This window comes from Lutra lutra, chromosome 9 (genome assembly GCF_902655055.1).
Source record: "Lutra lutra chromosome 9, mLutLut1.2, whole genome shotgun sequence".
In the NCBI taxonomy this organism is placed as follows: domain Eukaryota; kingdom Metazoa; phylum Chordata; class Mammalia; order Carnivora; family Mustelidae; genus Lutra; species Lutra lutra.
Genome location: NC_062286.1, coordinates 120,789,264 through 120,812,190, shown reverse-complemented (window position 1 = coordinate 120,812,190; position 22,927 = coordinate 120,789,264). Strand labels below are relative to the sequence as shown.

General features: G+C 48.2%; 1 protein-coding gene across 13 annotated transcripts in view; it reads right to left on the bottom strand.

The window, feature by feature from the left end:
• Nucleotides 1–22,927, bottom strand: part of CEP250 (centrosomal protein 250) — a 47,949-nt gene that overhangs the window by 17,872 nt on the left and 7,150 nt on the right. For 2 of the 13 annotated variants that reach the window (XM_047743702.1, XM_047743708.1), the window contains exons 2-22: nt 21,900–21,986; nt 21,106–21,177; nt 20,528–20,817; nt 20,006–20,062; nt 18,980–19,062; nt 18,571–18,736; nt 17,740–17,846; nt 17,246–17,497; nt 15,618–15,714; nt 13,770–13,877; nt 13,072–13,233; nt 12,137–12,315; nt 11,601–11,783; nt 9,017–9,161; nt 8,045–8,191; nt 7,104–7,334; nt 5,650–5,843; nt 5,315–5,442; nt 4,946–5,115; nt 798–965; nt 268–402 (exon numbers count right to left, since the gene is read on the bottom strand). In XM_047743702.1, the coding sequence (XP_047599658.1) occupies nt 268–402; nt 798–965; nt 4,946–5,115; nt 5,315–5,442; nt 5,650–5,843; nt 7,104–7,334; nt 8,045–8,191; nt 9,017–9,161; nt 11,601–11,783; nt 12,137–12,315; nt 13,072–13,233; nt 13,770–13,877; nt 15,618–15,714; nt 17,246–17,497; nt 17,740–17,846; nt 18,571–18,736; nt 18,980–19,062; nt 20,006–20,062; nt 20,528–20,713 (2,898 nt within the window). In that variant the 5' untranslated portion in view covers nt 20,714–20,817; nt 21,106–21,177; nt 21,900–21,986. Of the gene's footprint in view, nt 1–267; nt 403–797; nt 966–4,945; nt 5,116–5,314; nt 5,443–5,649; nt 5,844–7,103; nt 7,335–8,044; nt 8,192–9,016; nt 9,162–11,600; nt 11,784–12,136; nt 12,316–13,071; nt 13,234–13,769; nt 13,878–15,058; nt 15,567–15,617; nt 15,715–15,922; nt 16,021–17,245; nt 17,498–17,739; nt 17,847–18,570; nt 18,742–18,979; nt 19,063–20,005; nt 20,063–20,527; nt 20,818–21,105; nt 21,178–21,899; nt 21,987–22,927 lie in introns of those variants that run through there. The other 11 variants (XM_047743707.1, XM_047743705.1, XM_047743704.1 and 8 more) reach the window with 9 other exon arrangements.

Sequence of the window (22,927 nt, the reverse complement as noted above, 5' to 3'; positions counted from 1 at the left end):
ACTCTCAATCCTGTCACCCTATCCGTCTCCCTCAAAGCACTCCTTCCCACCCACGATCATCTCATGAATTCTCTATCTGTGCATTTTTGTATGCTCCGCCACTAGAACGTGAGCTCTTTGAGGACAGGGACCACATGTGTCACATTCATGGCTCAGTGCACCTTGATGGTTGTCCTGGGACGGCACCTTGCCCCGGACCAGGTACACAGAAGCACCAGAGGGCTGGCTGCTCCGCCTTGCCTCCCTGCCCAGGACCGCCCTCCATACCTGCTCCTTTAACTTCTGAACCTTCATGTCCTGCCTCAGCCGCTCCAGCTGTTGGCTGGCATCTGCCAGCTCCTTCTGGGTCTGCAGCAGCGTCTCCAGGAGGGACACCCTCTCCTTCTCTGTTTCGAGCTGCATCTGTGGAGGGGCAGGGAGGCGAGAGCTTGCCATCTCAGGGGTCACCGTGCTCACCTGCTAGGCCACAAGCACATTCCCGCTGCTCTAGGGCTCCTCCGGCAAATGGGGAGGGGACCCAGGGCCAAAGGAGGTCTGGACCTGCTTGTTAAGAACCAGGAAGTGCAAAGATTGTCCCTGGTTTGCGAGCTGACAGGATGTGGTGAGCATCGGCCCTCCCTCAGGAAGTGTGACATGCCGTAGGCCCTGCAGCTAACTCAGGGGTCGTTGGGCTCACTAGCAGGAGAGGGAGCAGGTACTTCTCTTCTGGAAGCCCCCTGCAGCAGCACGCTCTGGAGTGGAAAAGGAAGTGGTCAGAGGTAGGGGGAATCGCAGCTCCGATCTTCCCAGCTTCCCACCTGGCAGAGGGCGCTCTCTGCCTCTGCCCGTTCTTTCTCCCTCTGCCTCCGGATGGTCTCCGCGTCTGCCTGCTGTTCCTGCAGCTTCATTTCCAGCTCTGTTTTCTCCCTCTTTAGGCTCTCCAGGGCCTTATCCAGTTCTTGCTGGTGCCAGGAGCGCTCCTTCTCCTGGTTACATGAGGGAAGCACTGTTAGAACCCAGGGGGTGAGGAGAAGAGGCAGGAGGGGGGCTGGAGCAGAGAAGGTCCACCCTCCCCGGCCGACAGTCTTTGGGCCCTCCCTTGGCCTGTCTCCCCATCGATAAAGCGAGGTTGCTAACTCCTGCCTTCCCTATCTCATCAAATTTTATGAGACTCAAATGAGATTTATTAAAAAAGTCAAATGATACATGAAAAAGTGTTTTCTAAAGTGCAATTCTCCCTAAAATGAGTTACAAATATTTGTCATTTTATTTTATTTTATTTATTTATTTATTTTTTAAAGATTTTATTTATTTATTTGACAGAGAGAGATCACAAGTAGACGGAGAGGCAGGCAGAGAGAGAGAGAGAGGGAAGCAGGCTCCCCGCTGAGCAGAGAGCCCGATGCGGGCCTCGATCCCAGGACCCTGAGATCATGACCTGAGCCGAAGGCAGCGGCTTAACCCACTGAGCCACCCAGGCGCCCAATATTTGTCATTTTAAACCAACCAAACCACGGTTGATGCTATGACTATGAAATGAGGAAGCAGATTGGTTCTCTACTGCCCACTCTCCCCTACTTTAGGCATGTAACTCCCAAAGAAGCAAACTTTGGTTGCCATCTTGCCAACAAGTCAGCCTTGTAATAGGAGTCAAATCACAAATACGCACAAAGCACAAGTCAACTTCCACTTCCAGAAATCTGACAAACAAGATCTGTGAACAATCTAGCTGCAAAATGGCAAAAAATACTGGATAAAATATTAAATATACATTTCAGTGTATAATAAGCCAGCAGGAACTTCAGAGAAGTCAAAAATAAAGGCAAGACTTGTGATCCAAAGAGGTAAATGAGCACAGAACTGGCTTTCTTTTGGAGGCCTTTGCTATACCTAATAACCTTAAAATTCACCTTAATGCTATGTGGGGAAAAGAAAACAGAAGACAGGGGTGCCTGGGTGGCTCAGTGGGTTAAAGCCTCTGCCTTCAGCTGAGGTCATGATCCCAGAGTTCTGGGATCGAGTCCCGCATCAGGCTCTCTGCTCCCTTCCCTTCCTCTCTCTGCCTACTTGTGTTCTCTGTCTGTCAAATAAATAAATAAATTCTTTAAAAAAAGAAAGAAAGAAAGAAAGAAAACAGAAGCATGGGTGGGGAGTCCAATAGAAGATTCTTACATAAAGCTGGACCCCTGCAGGGTTAACCAGAGGTCAACAAACTATGGCATATTGGCCAAATCTAGCCAGCCTCCTTTGCTGTATGGCCTGTGAGCTAATAGTAGTTTTTACATTTTTAATGATAAAAAAGAAGTTAAAAAAAAAAAGACTTTGTGACATGTGAAAATTATATGGAATTCAAGTTCCAGTGTTTGCACTTAAAGTTTTATTTGAACATAAACATGCTCATTTGGTTACATATTATCTATGGCTGCTTTCATACTACAACACCAGAGGTGAGTTAATTATGACAAAGACCATAAGGTCCACAAAGCTTAGTATGTGGCCCTTTACCAAAAACTTGCCTACCTCTGGGCTATAGTGCCCTCAGTAGAAGGATAAACTTGAGAGAGAGATGAAAGAGGAGAGAAATGGGGAAGAAAAGCAGAGAGAAAGTAGGAGAGAAAACAAAACAAAAACCCCACAAAAGGAAACAATAAGAACATTTGTTTGTTTCAACCTTTACACAGGGTTAAAAAAAAAAAATCTCCCTCAAGAAGTCAACCACAACCTGGTCTTCATATGGGTGCAGGGCCTGAATGGGACCCCAAACACTTTCAACAGAAATTTTATATCATTTTAATTTAAAATTTTATTTTAAGATGAGATGTTCTGGGATGTTAGAACCTTTAATCCAACACTACTAGAACAAGTGAACTGAGTTAATTTCTATGCCTCAGTTTCCTCATCTACAAAAATGGGGAAAACAACAGTGTCCTCCTCTTCTGCCAGGAAATTCCTAAGAGAAGTAAAAGCAAATCTTCTGAAGAAAAACTCCTTCACCTGAGGCCTACAAGGATTCCCAAAGAAAAATTTCTAAAGAACATGAGCTCAGAGTCAAGAACCACAAAACACATGAGCGAGAACCAATGGAAACAACATATAACAGCATCAGGTCCAAAAAGATTTTAGTTACTGGTATTATTAGACAGCATAAAAATATGTTTCATGTGTTAAAAGAATAAAAGAGGATGAAAATACAAAATAGGGAAAAATGATTAAAATGAGACCAAGAAGATTTGAAAAAAATAATGGAATACACTGTCTAGAAATTTTTAAAAATTTAGTAAGTGAAATTTAAAACTTGGCAAATAGACTACAGCAGATTAGACATCGCTGAATGGGGAGTTGAAGAGAGATCTGAAAAACATCATCTACAACACAGAATAGAAAAAGAATATGAACACGGAAAATTTAAGAGTTAAGATATGTGGAGGATACTGTAAGAAGGTCTGACACCCAACTAATCAAGGTCTTCTTGATACCCGCAATGGAATAATCACTATGCTAAGAGAAAATAACTACCATCCTAGAATTTTATACCCAGTGAAACTGTCCTTCAAGAATAAAGTTAAACAGGAATATTTTCAGACAATTAATTACCAACAGACTCTCACCAAATGAATTCTATTTCAAGGAGGAAAATAAATCCAAATGAAAGTCTAATACGCAAGAAGGAATGATCAGTGAAAAAAATGTCATTTTTCAGTGTATCTAAAACAAATATTAACTGTATAAAACAAAAGGTCAGAATAATTTATGGTGTTAACAAACTAGTTATGACAAGACATTGCATAAAAAAGTACAATGGGTCGGAGGAGTGAATGAAGGTAAAATGTTCTGAGGTCCCTGTGTCATTCAGAAAAACAGGAAACATACCAAGTAACCTGAGATTTTATTAAGTATGTATTTGTATTTTACTTTTTATTTTTTAAAGGATTTTATTTATTTATTTGACAGGGAGAGAGACAGCGAGAGAGGGAACACAAGCAGGGAAGTGGGAGAGGGAGAAGCAGGCTTCCTGCTGAGCAGGGAGCCCGATGTGGGGCTCGATCCCGGGACCCTGGGATCATCACTGAGCCAAAGGCAGATGCATAATGGCTGAGCCACCCAGGCGCCCTTAGGCACATATTTTTAAGTATTAAAGGAAACAACTACAAAAATTTAAAAAAAAAAAAAAAAAAAAAGAGAATATACCATCCAAAGTAATAGAGAAAAAGAACTGAGAAAAAAATACAACTTAATCATCCAACCGAACTCTCTAAAAGTTAAGAAAAATGACCTCCCCACCCCAAAAAGATATAAAAAGGCAGGAAGAACAGCACAGGATGGTGGAAATAAATCCAAATGTACCTATAGGGACAATCAAAGCTAATGGACTAAATTATATAATTAAAAGACAAAAGAAATACAGTTCTAAACCGGGAAGAAGGGGTCCAAGGTATTCCTCTGCGCCCTGGGGCCAGTTTAACAACCGTAAATCCCAAGATCCATGCTTAACTCACTGTACATAGCAAAACAACAACAACAACAATAACAATAACAGCCAACACAAATACAGAGCTTACTACATGTCAGAAATCATTCTCAGGGTTCTCCATATACTACTCATTTAATAGCTAGAAACTGGATTTTGCACCTTGGAGACCAGGTTAGTCCCATTCAGATCTCATTCTTCTTTTTTTTTTTTTTAAAGATTTTTAAATTTATTTGACAGACAGAGATCACAAGTAGGCGGGGGGGGTGGGGAGCAGGCTCCCTGCTGAGCAGAGAGCCCAATGCGGGGCTCGATCCCAGGACCCTGGGATCATGACCAGAACCGAAGGCAGAGGCTTTAACCCACTGAGCCACCCAGGCGTCCCCAGATTTCATTCTTATAGGCAGCCACTTCTGGCTCAAGAGTCAGCAGGTGGAGTTCCCACTTAAGGGAGGCCAGCTCTGCCTCTCCCGGTCCCCAACCACATCCATGACCTACCCATTTCTCCTGGAGCCGGTTCACCTCCTCCTCATGGGCTGACTTCTGCTGCTGTAGGGCCGTCTGCCCCTCGTGCTCAGCCTGGGCCAGCCGACTGGCTGCTGTCTCCCGCTCCTGCTCTGTGCGGCTCCGCTCGGTGTCCAGTTCCAGCTTCAGGCACCTCACTTCCCCTGAGATGACACAGATGGGTGAGCTCCCACTCGGCCTCTGCCCTCTTTCTTTCTACCCTCTCCTCAGACCTCGGGAGCAAACCCCCGTCTCGGAGGCCCTGGGCCTGGCTACAGCAGGACCTCTGAAAACTTCCCACGACCTTGCTGGCTTTCCACATCCCCATGGAATGAAGCGTCCCCATTCCAGTTGGGGTCTCACCTTGAATGACTTCTTTGGCGCGAGTGACAGTTTGAATCTGGACCTCCAGCTGGCCCTTGGTGACCTCTATCAGAGAATTTTGTTGTTGGGCCTCAAACAGACTGCTCTCCAGTTGCTCCTTGGCTGAGCTGTGAGGTTCAGGAATCAGGAAGAGCTCTGACCCATCAGGCCCCTTAACTTGGTTCTAAGTACTGACCACCCGGAGAAATTAGGGAGCAGCGATAAATTCACAACTCATTTAGGAGTTGTGATACTTTGGGCCTGGAACTTGGTTTGGCTCCCCCTCACCTCAAAACGCTCCCTCTGCCCTTGTCCAAACTGGGTCTGGGTCCTACCTGAGACCCAGCAGTTGTTCGGAGAGGTCCTGCCGGTCTCGCTCCACAGCCTGCAGCCGCACCTCGAGGGCGGCTCTCTCCCGCACTAGGGCCTCCTTCTCCTGGACTTCCCGAGCGAGCACTTCTTCCCGTCGCTTTGTCTCCTGCTGCAGCTGGTCCAGCTGAGCTAAGGCTGCCTCCTGCTGATGACGGGCCTGGGAGGAAGAAATGGGCAAGCTACAGAGTGGAGGCAGGAACCCCCCTGGGTTGCTATCACCAGGTTAGGGCCACTGGCCCTTCAGGCATTCCCGACCCAGCTCTGTGAGTCCGGACAGTCGCCCACTCATGCAAATCCTACTCCCTGTATCAGCCTACAGAACTCCCAGGCCAGGAAGCACACTCTCTCTTGTGCGAGACCTGTGTGTTAGGGCTAGAAGAGAACTACCTCTAAGGAGCTTTTAGTCTTAAGGAGTAAGACACCCAAAACATCAGGAAGAAAGTGATCAGTCTCTGAGAAAGGGACTCTGGAAAGGAGGTTTATGTATCATTTTTTGGGCAGTGAGAAGTTTGGTAGAGCAGAAAGATGACCTTTGAGCTGAGCCACTGGCTCAGAAAAAAATTTACTGAGTTGCTGCTAGGTGTCAAGACATTTTGTTAAAAGGTGGAGGAACAGGGAGACTGGGGGAGGGGTGCAGTTAGTTAAGTGGCTGACTCTTGGTTTCTGCCTCAGGTCATGATCTCAGGGTTGTGAGATCAAGCCCCATGTTGGGTCCATTGGCTCCGTGCTCAGCATGGAGTCTGCTTAATGTCTCTCTCCCTCTCTCTCTCTGCGCCTTCTTGATGCTCTTGCATGTACTCTCTTTCTCTCTCTAATAAATAAATAAATAAATCTAAAAAAAAAAAAAGATGGAAGAATAAAAACAAGTAAGACACAGCCTTGTCTTCAAGGAGCTTTCGGTCTAACAGTGGAGAGTATAAATGGATAATTATACCACAGTGTGCCTTGTGTGTGGTGTGGTGGCTGGAATATTCTGGAGGTAGAACACCTAGGACAGGCATCTAATTCAAGCCAGAGGGTGTGAGGTGCTGGGGGAACTGAAGGATTCTTATAGGAACGCTCTTAAAAAACGAAGGTGGGGCACCTGGGTGGCTCAGTTGTTGGGAATCTGCCTTTGGCTAGGGTCATGGTCCCGGGGTCCTGGGATCGAGTCCCACATCAGGCTCCCTGCTCAGCAGGAAGCCTGCTTCTCCCTCTCCTACTCCCCCTGCTTGTGTTCCCCCTGCCCCGTCAGATAAACAAAATCTTAAAAAAAAAAAAAAAAAAAAAATCGGAAGATGTACTCCAAACTAGTAATATCGGTCATTTTTAGGAAGTAAGATCTTCCCACTTTCTGAACCATTTCTGTTGAGTTTTCATCTTTTACAATGGGTTTGTGCGATACCTTCGTGTAATGGCATCAGGTCTGTTCTCTCACCTCGCTTAGCTTCTCCTGAATTTCTTCCTTCTCTTCTTGGATGCCCCTGAGGTCTGCCTGCAGCTCAGCCCTGCTCTCCTCTGCCTTCTGCAGCTGAGCCTCCAAGACAGTGTTCTTCTCCTGAAGGGCTTCCCGGCCCCTCTCGGCCTCCGCCAGGCCCAGCTGCAAAGCGTTTCTCGCCTGCTCTGCTGCTTCCATTCTGCGGCACACAGACTGGTTCTCCTGTTCCAGCTACTGGTCAGAATGGGAAAGGCGTCAAAGACCAATGGTTACAGCTTACGGATCAAGTGCTAAGACAGAAAACCGAGGGAGATGGGACTCTGTTCTCCAAAGAGGAACACAGGAGGGCTTATAGGAGAGGCGGACTATGTGCATTCGTTTGGTCTGGTGCCTGTGTTCCAGGCACTGGGTGGGTTGATGCTGTGGATGGTGATTATAAGGCAAAAACGCTTACTCTCAAAGAATTCAGAATAAAGGGACTCTGGAACGTTTCCAGGGCTCAAGGTAACAGTGGTAGTGAAGAGCCATGTTACATCTGCAACCCACAGAGAAGACTCTTTGAGATGTAGGCTCTTCAGCAGATCCTTTTCTGGTGATTGCTATTATCTCATGCGATGAGATTAAACATCTAGTCTTCCTTCCAGAGGATGCAGGCCTTCTTCCTGGCCCTGGTGATTTTACCCTACAGCCCATAGGTGGTTCTGCTGGAGGTGTGAAAGGGGACTATTTCTAATGGCCAAGCCCAGGCATTATAGTCTTGGTTGTCCTCTGCACCCCCAATGCTCCTTTTGCTCATTTCAGGACTACATTTAGGAGCTGAGCTATCTTGGGCTGATCTATTACAGACTCTTCCCTGTTATGGGCATCAGGCTTATCAGTCACTGGCTGGCCTTCCGTCAGGGCCCAGACCTACCCTACGGATCAGAGAAGTCTTTGCTCACCTGGAGAAGCTGCTGGTTCAGTCCAACTTTATCTAAGGCCAAAGCCTCATTTAAGGCACTGAGCTTGACAGCAGCAGCCCGAAGATCGGCGACCTCAGCCTTCAGGCTGTTCTCAGAACTTGACAGTTCGGAAACTGACTGTTCTGCCTAAAAACAAGGAGAGTTAAAGCGATGCCTTGCACCAGCTTTCCTGCCACGGTGAGCAGCTCACGTCCCCAACACCTGCTGCTGTCCTTGTACAGAGAACACTCTTCCTTCTCTTACATTCGAAACAAGTTTTCCCTCCCTCCTTTCCTTCCTTCAATCACCGAGAAGTAGCAGAAGAGCTCACGGTAGAGGCAAAGACATCAGGATGTACAAACAACTAGAACTGCAAGGACTTCATAGGCAATGTAACCCCACAGTGCTCTGGAAATTATTTACTACATTTATTCGGTTTGGGGGAATCAGAAGTGTTTGGCAGAAGAGCTGGCAGCGAAGGTGGGTATTCAGAGGTGAGGAAGAGTTTGTGGGTAGAAGGAGAGGAAGGACGCAGTCCAGCCAAAGGGACGAGGAGTCCACAAGCAGCGGAGGCAGGAAAGAGCAGGGTGAAGCGGGAGAACGTGATCAGTGCTAGGTGGCAGCAGTTGAGGCGGATGGGGAGTTAGGACAGGATCTGGCGAGAGGAGGAGGCTGGAAACAGTTTGGGGCAGATGCAAAGGGCTTTGAAGTTGTCACCAAGCAGCTGGGAAGCCACTGAATGGTTACAGGAAGGAGACTGACGTCACCAGACTGACGTCACTCTCCAGCATAGAGAGTACATTGGGAGAGACAGAGGCCAAAAGCAGAGGCAACTAAGTGACGTAGGGAATACGAAGGGTCTTGCTTGGGAAGGTGAAGAATGAGTCAGGATACATGCCCTTTGCCTAGAAACACAACTCTCTAAAACCCCCTCATCTTCCCCAAGCAAGTGAAGGGTAGAGGCCCACCTACCCTGGTCAGCGCCAAGGTCACTTCTGTTTGCTCCTGCCTCAGCAACTCCCTTTCCAGGCAACTTGCCTCCAGGGCCTCCCGAAGAGTGATGAGCTCACTGAGCGATTCTGACTGTCTGGCTTCCAGGCCCGCCAGCGTCTCCTGACTAGAATGGAAAGGAGAGGAGGCTGGGGGCAATCTCAGGGAGTCGCCACACCCCAAAAGGTAACAGGAGTGTGATTATATTTGCCATGCAAAAGGATGAAGAAGGTCCCTAAAAACCAGTAAGAACTTCATGACATATAAAGTGAAAAAAGTCACACATTGGGAGAAATTAAGAGTATGCATAGGGGTCTTCGGCCATACCACCCTGAACGCGCCTGATCTCGTCTGATCTCGGAAGCTAAGCAGGGTCGGGCCTGGTTAGTACTTGGATGGGAGAGTATGCATAGGGGTGCCTGGCCGGCTCATTTGGTAGAACATGAAACTCTTAATCTCAGAGTCATGGTTGAAGCCCCATGTTGGGTGTTGGAGCCTACTTAAAACAATAGGGGTGCCTGGGTGGCTCAGTGGGTTAAAGCCTCTGCCTTTGGCTTGGGTCATGATCCCAGAGTCCTGGGATGGAGCCCCATATCAGGCTCTCTGCTTAGCTGGGAGCCTGCTTTCTCCTCTCTCTCTCTGCCTGCCTCTCTGCCTACTTGGGATCTCTATCAAATAAATAAATAAAATCTTTAAAAAAATTAAATTAAAATAAAACAATAAAATTTAGTTAAAAAAAAAAAAAGGATCTATGCATGTATTTGCATGAAGCAGATGGAAAGACAAGTAACAAAGCAGTTTAAGAGCTTGCCTATAGAGGGGTGCCTGGGTGGCTCAGTGGGTTAAAGCCTCTGCCTTTGGCTCAGGTCATGATCTCAGGGCCCTGGGATTGCATCGGGCTCTCTGCTCAGCAGGGAGCCTGCTTCCTCCTCTCTCTCTACCTGTCTCTCTGCCTATTTATGATCTCCGTCTGTCAAATAAATAAATAAAATCTTAAAATCTTTAAAAAAAAAGGGTTTGCCTATAGAAGGAAGGGAAATGGGATGGATGAAACAGAGAAGAGGATCTCTGTGTTTTGTTTTTTTTTTAAAGAGAAACGTTGGGGAGGAGCTGAGGGAGAGGGAGGGAGAGGCTTTTAAGCAGGCTCCACACCCAGCTCTAGACCCTGTGATCATGACCTGAGCCGAAATCAAGAGTTGGACACTTTAACCGACTGAGGCATGACACTTTAACCGACTGAGGCACGCAGTCACCCCTGTGTTTATCTTTTTCAATAGTTTTGACTTTCAGGTCATAATAAATATTGATATATGTATTACCAGTTCACACTAATTAAATTTAAAAACATAATTATCTTTGTGGATTGTCTATTCTTCTTGGTATGGGGGAGACCATTCCTTGCATGAGTCATGATTCTTACAGTGGTCCTTCAAGATTCCATTATCCGTGCCTCCTGCTGCAAGGAGCGAGGGCACAGGGGAGGAGGGGAATCTACCAGAGGGGAAGAACACAGTCCCGGCTACCAGTTACTGAAGACCTACCACATGCCGGCTCTATTCCAGCATTTTGCAAGACAGTACTCTAACCTTCCCACGGATCCTTCAAGGTAAATACTATCATCCCCATTTTATACAAATAAAATAATCTACCCAAGCGGCAGAGCCATAATTTTAACCAAGCTTTCGCCAGCTCGAAAGACCTTGCTTTTCTATGACATTATATATGGGCATTTATAGATTCGCTAGGTCTCTTGATTCTGGAATTCCCTTTCTTTCTTTCTTTTTTTTTTTTTTTAAAGATTTATTTATTTGACAGAGAGAGAGAGATCACAAGTAGGCAGAGAGACAGGCAGAGAGAGAGGGAGAAGCAGGCTCCCTGCTGAGCAGAGAGCCTGACGCGGGGCTTGATCCCAGGACCCCGAGATCACGACCCGAGCCGAAGGCAGACAGGCTCAACCTACTGAGCCACCCAGGTGCCCCTGGAATTCCCTTTCTTAACCAACTCATCTCCCATTACTACCTGGGATAAGTCCTACCCTCCAGCCAGCCTAGCCTACTCTGTATATGCCACGAATCTGCTGCATCCTTATCTTTGCTAATCTGTCCCTCTGGCCCCTCTCCCACTCTCTACCAATCAAAATATGTCCAGGCCCAGCTCAAAGACCACCCTCTCCTCCATGAGGCTTTCCATTATCAACTGTCACTCCCATGCATCCAAAGGACCCAGCTGGAAGCTCTGGTTCCCTCATACTTCATCTGGCCTCATGCTACAGTTTGCTATTAACTTGTCTGTTTTCCCCATGAGACTGCAAACTGCTTGAGATCAGGGCCTGGGTCTTACTAGTTTCTGTACCCCGCAGTGCCCCAGCCCTTAGCAGGGCTCAGAAAAGCCTGGGTGAACTTGCTGTATTCAGCCTTCTGCAAAAGGAGCAGAGTAAGCTAGTGGAAACCCACGGCATGCCAGGCTTCGATTTACTCTACTTTCTATGAGATGGGAGTGGGTGGAGGAGGGTGTGGAATTGAAGGGACAATCAAGCCTCAGGGAGGAGGGGACCGGGCACACGTACAGGCGCTCCCTTTCCCGGACAGCCTGGTGCAGCTCCTCCTGCTGCTCCTCCTTCTCGCCCTGAGCCGAGTCCCCCTGCAACTGAAGCTCCACGTTTGTCCTCCGCAGCCGCCACGCCTCCTGCTCCAGCACCTCCAGCTGCTGCTGCAGCTCTGCCCTGGTCTTCTGCAGCAGCTCGCGCTCCCTGGAACAAGCAGACCAGAGACGAGCAGGAACCTTGGAACCTCCAAGGCTTCCCAGAAGCAGACATCACAGGATCAAAGGACAGAGGTGTCTGTTTCCTTTCAAAATCTCATCTTCCCTTTTGAGCAGGAAACGTTTTTTTGTTTTGTTTTGTTTTTTTGTTTGTTTTTTTTTAACTCATCACAAAGACCCCAAAGTGGGTGGGCAGGGATAAGCAGAACACAAAGCAGGACAGCCCTGGACAGCCCTGGGGGTCAGGGTCAGGCAACCAGAAACGTCCAGGGAGTGAGTAAATGGCTGGATGAGGACTGAGCCGGAGCGGGGAGGGGGAAAGATGAACAGCCCCCTGCTTACTTGCTAAGAGACTCCACCTCCCCCTGGAGGTCCACAGTCTGCCCCGCCAGAGTGTCCCGCTCTCCAGTGAGCTTCTGCAGCCGCTGTCTCAAGGCCTCGCCTTCCTCCTCCCACTGATCATGCTGTTGCCTCAAGGAGCTCATAGCTTCCTGGCAGCCCGAAAGCTGCTGCCTTAAGTCCTATGGAGGGAGAGGGACAGAAGTGAGATGGTGACCAAGAGGGCAGAATGAAGCCCCCTGAGAGTGGGGCTGGGTGAGGCAGCTGAGGGCTGGTATCAGGGTAAGCCAGGAATAGAGACGTGGCCAGTCAAGAAGACAGAGGATGAGAGATTACTACTGGGCTTCTGTGCTGCCTGGAGTCTTGGGGTCCATCATCTTCAGATGTGTGCTGGGGTGCGGTCATGGAGATGGTTAAGTGTGGCTGGAACCCTTAGACTCGGGAATGCTTGCCCGTGGTCTTCCAGGGCTCCGGTGGCGTGTCTTTGTGTAGTGCTATACAAAGATGGCATGCCAAGGGAAGCATACCACTGGGCACACGGAATGTGCCCATTAGCCACAAGGACAACTGGGCAGACAGCGAGAGATTCTAATGAACACTTTGGGAGCGTTGAAAATACCTCATGACTGGTCAACATAGTGGAAGGGACAGTCCAGGGACGCCTGAGTGGCTCAGTCAGTTGGGCGACTGCCTTCTGCTCAGGTCATGATCCTGGAGTCTCAGGATTGAGTCCCGCATCGGGCTCCCTGCTTGGCGGGGAGTCTGCTTCTCCCTCTGACCTACCCCCTCTCATGCTCTCTCTCTCTCTTTCTTTCTCAAATAAATAAATAAAATCTTTTAAAAAAAGAAAGGGGCCATCCAGGTGAGGAAGGTACCTGGGGCACAGAGCAGCTCGGACACCCATACTCATGGCTGAGGAGGAATGGTCAGATTCTCACCTGCACAGCCTGGCATCTTCGAGTCACCACTGAACGCACCAGAGTAAGGGCCTTTTCTGGGTCCTGGGAATCAAACTGGGAGGAGAGGCCACTAGCGTCCAACCCCAAGGAGCAATCCTCACCACAGCCTTGGGCCATGTTGTCCCCTTCTTCCACCATGACCTGAAACCCAACACAGCAGAGTCACTACCCTACTGACCAAGGCCTACAGTCCGCACAGAAGACTAACTTGAGAAGACTAATGGATACATCCTGGACAAACCTGACGTTTTCCTTCTCACATCCTTTCCCCTACAGGTGGGTGGAGGGTATCTGAGAGCAAAAAGAATTGGTTCCTCCAATCCCTCACCTTTGGTCACCCAAACCTGGGACTAGCAAGAAGGCTAGAGTACTCTCTGAGGCAATTAACAAAAGAAGAAATGAAGAAAGGAGAGGATACTGATGTAACAAAGACCAGAGTCCATCCACTGGCCTGAGACTTGCAGATGGCAATAAGGAAGAGGGCCTGTTCCAGTAGGCAGGGCCAGCACGTGAATGCTTAGCTACCCCTTAGCAAGTCCGTCCTCAAAGACACTCAGAGAACTCATTCCTCAAAGACCCAAGCATCTCAGAGTATGGAAACCTAGGCATGACTAAGAGGACAAGGAGGCCTGCGGAGCGGTGAGCCATGATCCGGTTTCCACAAACAGAAGGCTTACCAGTACCTGGGTTATATCCCTGATCACCTGCTGTAAAGACAGCTTCTCCTCTTGGGCACTCCTACTGAGAGATGCCTCGTGTTCCATTAATTCTGCATGATTTGTCTCCTGAACAGGGAACAAGACAGAGCTGTGAGCCAAACTTGCAGAAGTATCTACCGTTCCAGGCTCCAAATGAATCAGAAGCTCATTCTGTCTCTTCGGTCAATGCTACTTTTTCCCTGACCACAGGTAAATGCTACTGTTGTCCCAGGACTCTGAGGACAGTGGGATGTGGTGATTAAGAGTTCAGAGTAAGCAAATCAGAGCTCCAAATGGGAATGCCTAGGTTAGAGTTCTTACTCGATCACGTCCTAGCTTGGCAACCTTAGGCCGCTGCTTCTTTGAGCTTCTTTTCTCTTTAAAAAAGAGAAAATTAACAGAAACTACTTCACAGGTTTGTGTTGAGGCTTAAATGAAAAAGATGCAGGTAAGTTACTCAACACAGTACCTGGCACAAAGAAAATGCTCAATGAATGTCAGCTGTCATGGGAGGGAGGGTGGCAGCTGTCCCTGAACATCAAAGCGATCCTGGAGACCTAAGGCTAGACCAGAGAAACCCCAAGCCCCAGAGCTTTCCTCACTTTCTTCTGATCATATTGTTAGTGAAAGCCTGAAGACACACACTTGCAGCTGTGTTTTCTTTGGCCTGCACAGAACTTGAACTGACATTTATAAATTGAGAGATTTTGAGAGATTTTATGAATTGAGAAATTCTGACTTTCTGGTTTTTCTCAAAATGTTAACAGATGAGCCATACCAGCCTCCAGGCCCCCACAGCAGTAATTTTCTGAAGTTGAACAGTGGGTGCCTCTGCTAGAGGAGACTTGTATTTTTCGGGGTCCCGTGGTCCCTACGATGCCTCCTCGTTTCCTTAATATTGAGATCAAGTGTCCCCTACTGTACTCAAAATGAACTCTGACAACGCTGGGCAACCAACCAGAATCCTTACAACTGAACCCACTTTGCTCTTTGGCATTATCTAGGCATTGCAGACATCAGACTTTGCAAATTTCTGACCAAAAGGAACCAAAAGGCATAAGTTACTGAGTCCTGGCTGATCCCAGCTTGGATAAGAAGACCAGAGGTTTGCATGTAGATGGTCATTCAGGATCTGCCTAAAGAGAAAGATCTAAAAATTCTAAGAAACAAAAGGAAATGTGGAATTAAGCCAGAGGTTCTAACTAGGCGAACCTTCAGAGAGTCCCTTTGATAATATCTCTGGCAGATGAGAAGCCAGGGATACGAACCTCACTCTTCCACAGGACAGACTTCTCAACTATGGAGCCTCTCTTGCTGGTAGACAAATTGTCCCAGCCTGTAGCTTCTAGTCACCGACACTGCCTGTGCCGACCCGAAAACATTAAACAAGCCAACTCCTTCCCCCGATGTCAGTCCTTCAGGTCTGTGGCGGCGGCCATTATGTCTTCCCTCAAGCCCTTCTCTCTCCAAGCTGACCGTTGCCACACTCCTCAGTTGTTCCCCATGTGACTAGGTTTTGAATCTCTAACACAACCCCACCCTTTGCTGGTGTGCCTCGAAACGTGTGTCCCACTCTCTCTGAGAAGGACATTTTGGGTGTGCACATCATTGTAGTTTCCTCAGGAATGCAGGAGGGACGGGACGCAGTATTTACTGATGAATGAGTAAATCAAGGAGTTAATTAATTGTCAGACTCAGCCAACATTTTTTTTTTTTTTTGGTTTTTATCAAGGCACATTTAACTGGTATCCCGCATCATCTGTCCATAAAGGACAAGGAACCTACAGACCCACTCCCAACTCCTTTCCAGAACAAATGGTCACGTACCAGGATCTCCACTGTCTCTCTCAGAGCTTCTAGCATCTTCTCATAATCTTTATTTTGCTTCTGAGCCTGGGTCAGCAGAGCAGAGAGCTCGGTCACCCTAAAGAGAAGAGCACAGCACTGTCATCCGGGAGGCCCACTGAGGTGGACAGGCATATCACGTAGCACACCCCAGCCCCAACAGACACTCCCACTGCAGCCCCCCCCACAGCCACCTGGGTACCCCCGCCCCTGTACTCCCTGAGTACCACATGATGCTATAGCCTTGAACTGGGGGGAAAGGCACTCAGACACATGCAGGGATTTACCACATCTCATGGCTGGAGCACGTGTTTGAGGGCCCGAGAGCTGAAGGAAAGCCCTGGGCCAGGCCTTTCCAGGCCCCACTTGGTCTTGAAGTCAAGCACCCTGAAGCCAATAAGAACATCAGAGTTGCCACGTGGGAGAGTCCCCAGGTCCCTCCGGACCAAGGGTCTCTGATAAGGAAAATGAAGGGGTAATTTGGGGAAGATTATGGTCAACCTCTGTGATATTAACCTCAAAGTTCAGGGAAATCATCACATAACTTTGTCACTTAATGCTACATCTTGGAGCTCAGTACCTAGTATTCTATGGGTAGCTAAATAAATATATTTTTTAAAGATTTTATATTTTTTTAAGTAATCTCTACACCTAGCAGGGACTGAAACACATGACCCCAAGATCCAGAGCTGCACACTCTACCAAGCCAGCCAGGCACCCCTAAATAAACATTTCTTAAATAATGTTATTTAGGAGTTAAAATTATTTTTTTTCCAAGTCTTAATAATTAATAAAAAATATCTAAGAGTCTTCATTCACTGTATGGTCATTCATTTAATCATCATATCTTTCAATAAACATTCATTGAATGTTACTCTACAGTAGATGAAATGCCAAGCACTGGAGACACAGACATAACTAAGACATGGTCTCTAGTCCTTCCCAACCCAACCCAAAGCAAACTGCTATTTACATCCACCACCAATAGGTGGTGACACAACCCTAGCTATGGGGTATAAGCCCCAACCTGTCCAGAAATTCAAATGGGGCTCTTCGCTCGGGTCCCTGCCCTTCTTACTATTTTTTTAAAAAAATCTATTTTGTCATAATCTTAAAAAAAAAAAAAAAAAAGCTAAAGAATCAGAGAGAAACAGTGAGATCAATGCTGTAACAAGCAAGTCAAAAGGCCACACGAGGGCATAGAAATTTAACAGGCTACTGAGCTCAGAGAAGGCTTCTCAGAACCATGCCTTAAAGGATAAGGTGGAGGCAGAAGGGAGGGAAGCGTTCCAGGCTAAGGTCAGCATGTACCAAGGCAGGGAAGCATGGAAGAGCTTGGCTGTTCTGGGAATGGGAGTAGGTTGGTGTTGACAGATAACAGCCACCATTAGGTCTGTAAATCAACAGGAGAAAAGCTGAGCTGCAAGACAGTCTGAGGGCAGAGGACAGTGACATGGCCCCAACTGTGGCTTCAAACTAGACTCCCTCTGGCACCTCTTCCTTCCCCTCCGGTGGGGGGAACACTCTTCACACCCTACCCCCAACCCCTATCAGCTGTCTCAGTCCCCCTAAGGGAGTCACCACCCTCAGCAGACCCCAGCCCTTCTCACCGATCCTGTAGCTCAGCCTTCTCCAGATCGCCCTGATTCTTCAGCTGCATTAACTCCTGGCTCCTTTCATGGGCCTCTTTCTCCAGCTCCTGGGTCTTGGTTAGTAGAAGCAGCAGCTGGGTTGGCTCACTGCCATACAGTCTCCCAGATCCCTCAGATTCTCGAGACTGGGCACCCACAGTCAAGCGCAGACAGCAGGTCAGCAGGGACCCCGAAAGCCTAACATGCTCAGCCTTGAGCTCCGTCAGGTCTCTGAGTACAAGGCAGGAAAGAGCAGACTCCAGTAAGGATGGATTAAAGGAGCATCGAGATCCGGCCCAGTGAAGCCCGAGGAGCAGGTCTGGGAAAATCATCTGAATCCAGCAATATCTTCCCTCCCCCACCCACTCTTCCATCCCCCCCCCCCCCCACTTCATGCCCCGCTGCTACAGCAGCCCACTGTCCTAAGACTAGAATCAGCAGGGGCAAACCTCCTTTCCTATCCCCACACTAACCTGTCAGTAGCTGACTTCATTTCCAGGAAATGGCGTCGGAAGGTCACCACCTCCCGCCACAGACCAAGAAGGCGACCATGCTCCCCTTTCAGGTAGCCCTTGAAGAACTGTGTATTCAGAAACCCAGGTCATGTCAAAGGGCAGAGGGCCATCTTTTGCCAGCACAGGAGTCTTGCATTCCTCCTGACTACTCGAGGGAGGGAAGGAGGGACTTACCGGAGATAGCTTATGAACGGGTGTCTATATTCAGGTCACACTGAAGTGCTTAATAAAGTTAGCAGTGGCATTTAAGAAGTCAAAGGGTTTGAGATGGCATATGACCTTCCTCCGAGCGGGTCAGAAAAAGATAAATAGTCGTTGCTAACCCGCCATTACTACCACAGACTTACAGTGAGGACTAGCACAGTGCCTGGCACCCAGCAAAGACTCGGGAAACATTCGTTTCCTTGCACTGGGATCTGAAAATTCCCAGGGTCTTTATCTAGTCTTTCTTTCCCATTTGGTTCAATAGCTACCTCCTTAGCTTCTAGATATGCAGACCTCCAGAAGAAGGGAGTCAGCAAGCTTTCAGATCCTTCTAGAACCAAAGCTAGTCCCTCATGCAGGAACAGAGGTGCTCTGAGTGTCATGCCACCTGTTAGCAAAACCTCGATGAGGCAGGTAAGGACAGGAGTCAGCCAAGCGCCGAGGCAGGGCAAAGTTGCCAGCCAGAGTGGGGAGGAGAGCCAGGGACTCTAGTGACAGCTCAGCTTCCATCCAGGTCCTGAAGGTACCCTTTTCCAGCACCGACCAGGTTGGTGCCCAGAGTGCAAGCCCTCCCGTCCCTCTTACCTCCTGCTCCATCTGCCACTGGCTCTCCTTCCTCATTAGCTCATCCCGGGCTCGGCTCCAGTCCACTGTCAGCTTTTCCACATCTTCCCGAAGCGCTTTATTCACCATGTCAGCTTTTTCCATGTGCAGTCGAAGCTGGGTGTTCACCTCTGCTAGACTCTCACACCTGCACTGGGGAGGGGCAGGAGCAAGTGCAAAATAAAGGCTTGATCCAACCCTTGGACCTCTCGGAGTAAGACGACAAACACTGGAATTTTCCATTGCCAGGGACTGGAGGGCTAAGGCTGAGGTCAGTGGTTTGAGCCCTATTAGCGCTCAGGGCCAAGGTGCCCCCTCTGCTTTTTCAACCCACAGGCCACCAGAATCGCCTGCCCCCACCCCCCCGACCAGAGAACTTGGGGTTCATCACCTCTGTTGTTCCTCCTCCAATCGGACCAGCAGCTGCTCCAGGTTCGGCTCCTCCACGCTTTCCCACCTCTGTGGGGTTGGTCCCTTAGCCAGACAGAAACAAGACTTTTTTTTACCACCAAAGAGAACACCATTCAGACCAATGGCCTGATGCCCCCTTCTGCAGCCACCTGCTTTCTTTCTATTCCTCCTCTCCAGTGTTAGCAATATGCTTCTTTACTCCACCACTACATCCTGGAGGTAAATCCACTGCATCCCCTTCTCCAAAAGTGAACCAGTAATGTCTCCTGAAAGTTGGCCCTGGGTAGGGAAAAGAGCTTTCAACCCAAGAAGTGTAAGTTAGAGCTTTCACTAACAGTCTTGACTTCTACTACACTACATTTTGGACTGTGGGAAGTTATTCAACTTCTCTGAGCCACAAAGTCTTCACTACAAAATGAAGGAGACACCGTTCCTCACAGAAAGTTGCCTCGTAGATTGAGTGACACCATTATATGACAATGCGTAATGGCGCCTGGCCTACACGGAATGGTGCTCAGTAAGTTTTGTTTTTTCTCTTCCTCTGAGAGAACTTTTCTGAGGGTAATGTGAGAAGGTGCCAAGAGAGAGCTGGAACAAAGGCAATGAGTTTTTCAAAGCCTGTTCTACCCAGCCAAGGGCACAAATAAATTCCTCTGCCACAAACATGTTTAGGCTTGCAAAGGCCCACATCTAAGACAGATAAACACTGACACCTTCTGGAGGAAAAATGCATTTCTTCCCTCTGATTCCACATCCTTTCCAGTCTGATTAAATCTCCTGAAGCTGCATTTTGTCCTCAGAGAGCCAAGGGTTGGCAGCTGACAGACCCAGAATAGTCAATCCAATCAGAGTATCTATGGGATAAAGCTCTCAGGGGCTGAAGAGAGGAAGGACTTCCACTAAACACGGCCTTATCACACCCCAGCCTCTGTCAATCAGCAAACAAGGCCTTCCTCAAAGGTATACCCGCTGAGGGCACTGGGGGACACAAAACAGCCTCACTCACCCCGGTGGCTTCCAGCTGCTTCTCCAGCTCTTGACACCAGGTCCGGTACTGCAACACCTGAGGCAAACAGAGCAGTGTGTGGGTGACGGTCACAGCTGGTACCAACAGCCCAAACCAAAGGCCCAGGAAGATTTGGGACAAACCCTGTGTGAACAGTGTCTGGGTGACAACAGCAGGATAAGGCCATAACATCTCGTCATTTCCATTTGGTCGGTTAATAATACTCTCCCTATGCCTGTTGTATCGGAGGGGTAAGATTACAGGCTTTGGAACCAGAAAACACAGGGCCAGGTCCTCGCTCTAGCCAAGGGGAGTAAACATAGACAACCCACTTAGCCTTGGGGACCGCCATCTTTAAAAGCGACAGGATCGATCTCTCCTGAAGTAGTTGTGAGCGTCACAGGAGAGGCTGCTGAGGGACATTCCCACTACACGGCTCTGTCTCCTGGAACCGTTATCCCACCTCAGCAGTCAGTGCTTGGGGGTGTTCTCGTCACCTCCCTGGACGGGCTGCTGCCTCACCTTGGCCTGCAGCTTCCTCACGAGGGTTGCCTGCCTCTGCTGGGCCTCCTGGGAGCTCTTCAGCTTCCTCCAGGAGGCGGCTTGGTTCTCTGCCATCTGTTGCTGTAGCGCCAGTACTTGCTCCTCCAGCACCAGCTGCAGTGCCTGGGGCTTCATATTGTTCAAGCCAGGGCCTCCCGTCTCCATGAGAGCACCAGACAGGTAAACCCACAGGCCCCTATCCAGCCAGAGGCTGCTCAGTCCTGGTAAAGTCTCTAATCATTCCTGTGCCACTTGGACCTCCTCTTGAGCTGGGGACCAAAGCACACAGAGGAGTTGAAAGGAATGTTTGGGCGATTCAAATTTACTCATCAAACATTCACTAGATCTGACAAAGCTGTGTTGGGTAAAGTAAGTGGATTCCTTTACTACAGGATCCATCAGAGCCTTTAAAATACTAACATGGACCCTAATCTTTAAAGGGGGAGGGGCTAAGCATCATTTCCCAAACTCACTGGATCATGAGACAACCTCAGAGAACCAGTGTTTTCTGGCACACCTTCAGGAACTCTGCACTAGACCAAGAGTGCTCAGTTTACCTGCGTGTTCCTGGTGCCTGGCACAGTGCCTATTAGCTATCTGCAGAAGGAATCCCTGAAGGTGTTTTTAGTCTAGTTGGGGAGAAAGACACAATCACCACACAATGTAGTCTGTGTGATCATGACAGAGACGTTAATGACAGGAAGGGGAAACAGTGGACTGGCATTTAACCCAATCTGGTGGTCTGTGAACTGGGTGAATCCCCACCACGGTTAATCCTTGTCAGGTATGTCTACGGGTCAGCCACAGTTCACTGCTTTACCCGTGCTAGGTCATTTTGTGATCCCAAGAATCTTCAAACCTTCCAATGCTTTCCTATCACACTTCAGCGTAGGTGATATTAGAACTCTTTGTATACGGATGAAGAAACTGAAGCTTACAAAGAAAGCTTAAGCCTCCGTTAAGAAATTAAAGTTGTCAAAGTTCATACAGTTGACATTCGGTTATTAGGGATTTGAATACCAGCAAGTCTGACCATCTGATGAAGAAACAGAGTAGCAGGCATTTCAGGCCAGGAGGGTCCATTAAGACAGCAAGGGGTGTAGTGGGGAGGCAGGGGGAGGGGGAAAGACTCACCTTCAGTAGGATAGCAAACTTTAGTAAGATAGCAAACCTCCTCACCCAGCAGGAGCTGGGCCATCCCCAGGGGTGGAGGGGAGACAGGGACAGGGGGATGCCAGCCTAAGCAGAGAGCTTGGAAGAGACAAGGAGAGGCGGAGGAATGGTGGTCAGGAAGAGTTTGGGGCACCAGTTCAAGCTCTGCCTCTAATGGGCTCTGTGATCTTGAACATACCATTTCCCTTTTAGTCCCTCATCCATGAATGAAGGTTCCCAGCCATGTTACCTCTGAGTTTCTGAGGCTTCTGAAACACACGATAACCTGGGAGAAGAGGGGTAGGTTAGAGCTCTCATTTTATTAACCCTGAGGCATGAGACTCGCACTAGAAGGGTTAAGGAATATGTGTTTTCCCAAATACCTATCAAAAAAATAGAAAATTAGAGCTGCCTTCTTGGTCTAGCCAGCAACCCATCAGTGTGAACATCTGAAGAAAGTGGTATATACAGAGATGAAGAAAGTAGTATATACAGCAAATGCAAATCTAACATTTGCATATACACTGGGAGTTTCAGGGGCCCCAAATCCCTTTAATGCACCAAACTGCTGACTTCCTACATCCTGGCTCAAATGCCATCTCCTATCATGTCATCCCAGATGTACTCGGGAAGAGTTAATCACTTTTATAGCTGCATATATGACCCTATGTATTTAAGACATTTAAATATATATATAACTGTATATATAATACAGAGAGTCTAATGACTATATTACATCTTATCGTTATTACTTGTCTATCTTCTCTACTAATCTGTGAATTCGCAAAAGCAGAAGCTGTCTAATTCATTTTGGTCATTAGGATGCTGAGGAAATGCATATGGGCCTCACTCCAGGCAGATCTAAAACCTTAGCAGAGGTTACAAACGTGACCTGCTCGTTCTTTTCCACCATTGTGCGGCCTCTGTCAAGCTTTTTTTTTTTTTAAAGCTTTTATTTATTTATTTGACAGAGATCACAAGTAGGCAGAGAGGCAGGCAGAGAGAGAGGAAGAGGGAAGCAGGCTCCCTGCTGAGGTGAGAGCCCGATGTGGGACTCGATCCCAGGACCCTGAGATCATGACCTGAGCCGAAGGCAGCGGCTTAACCCACTGAGCCACCCAGGTGCCCCTCTCTGTCAAGCTTTTAAGAATTCGAATTAGGTACAAACATTTTCCACTGGGAGAATGCATACGAAAATTCTTATTTCTGGGGGTGCCCAGGTGGTGC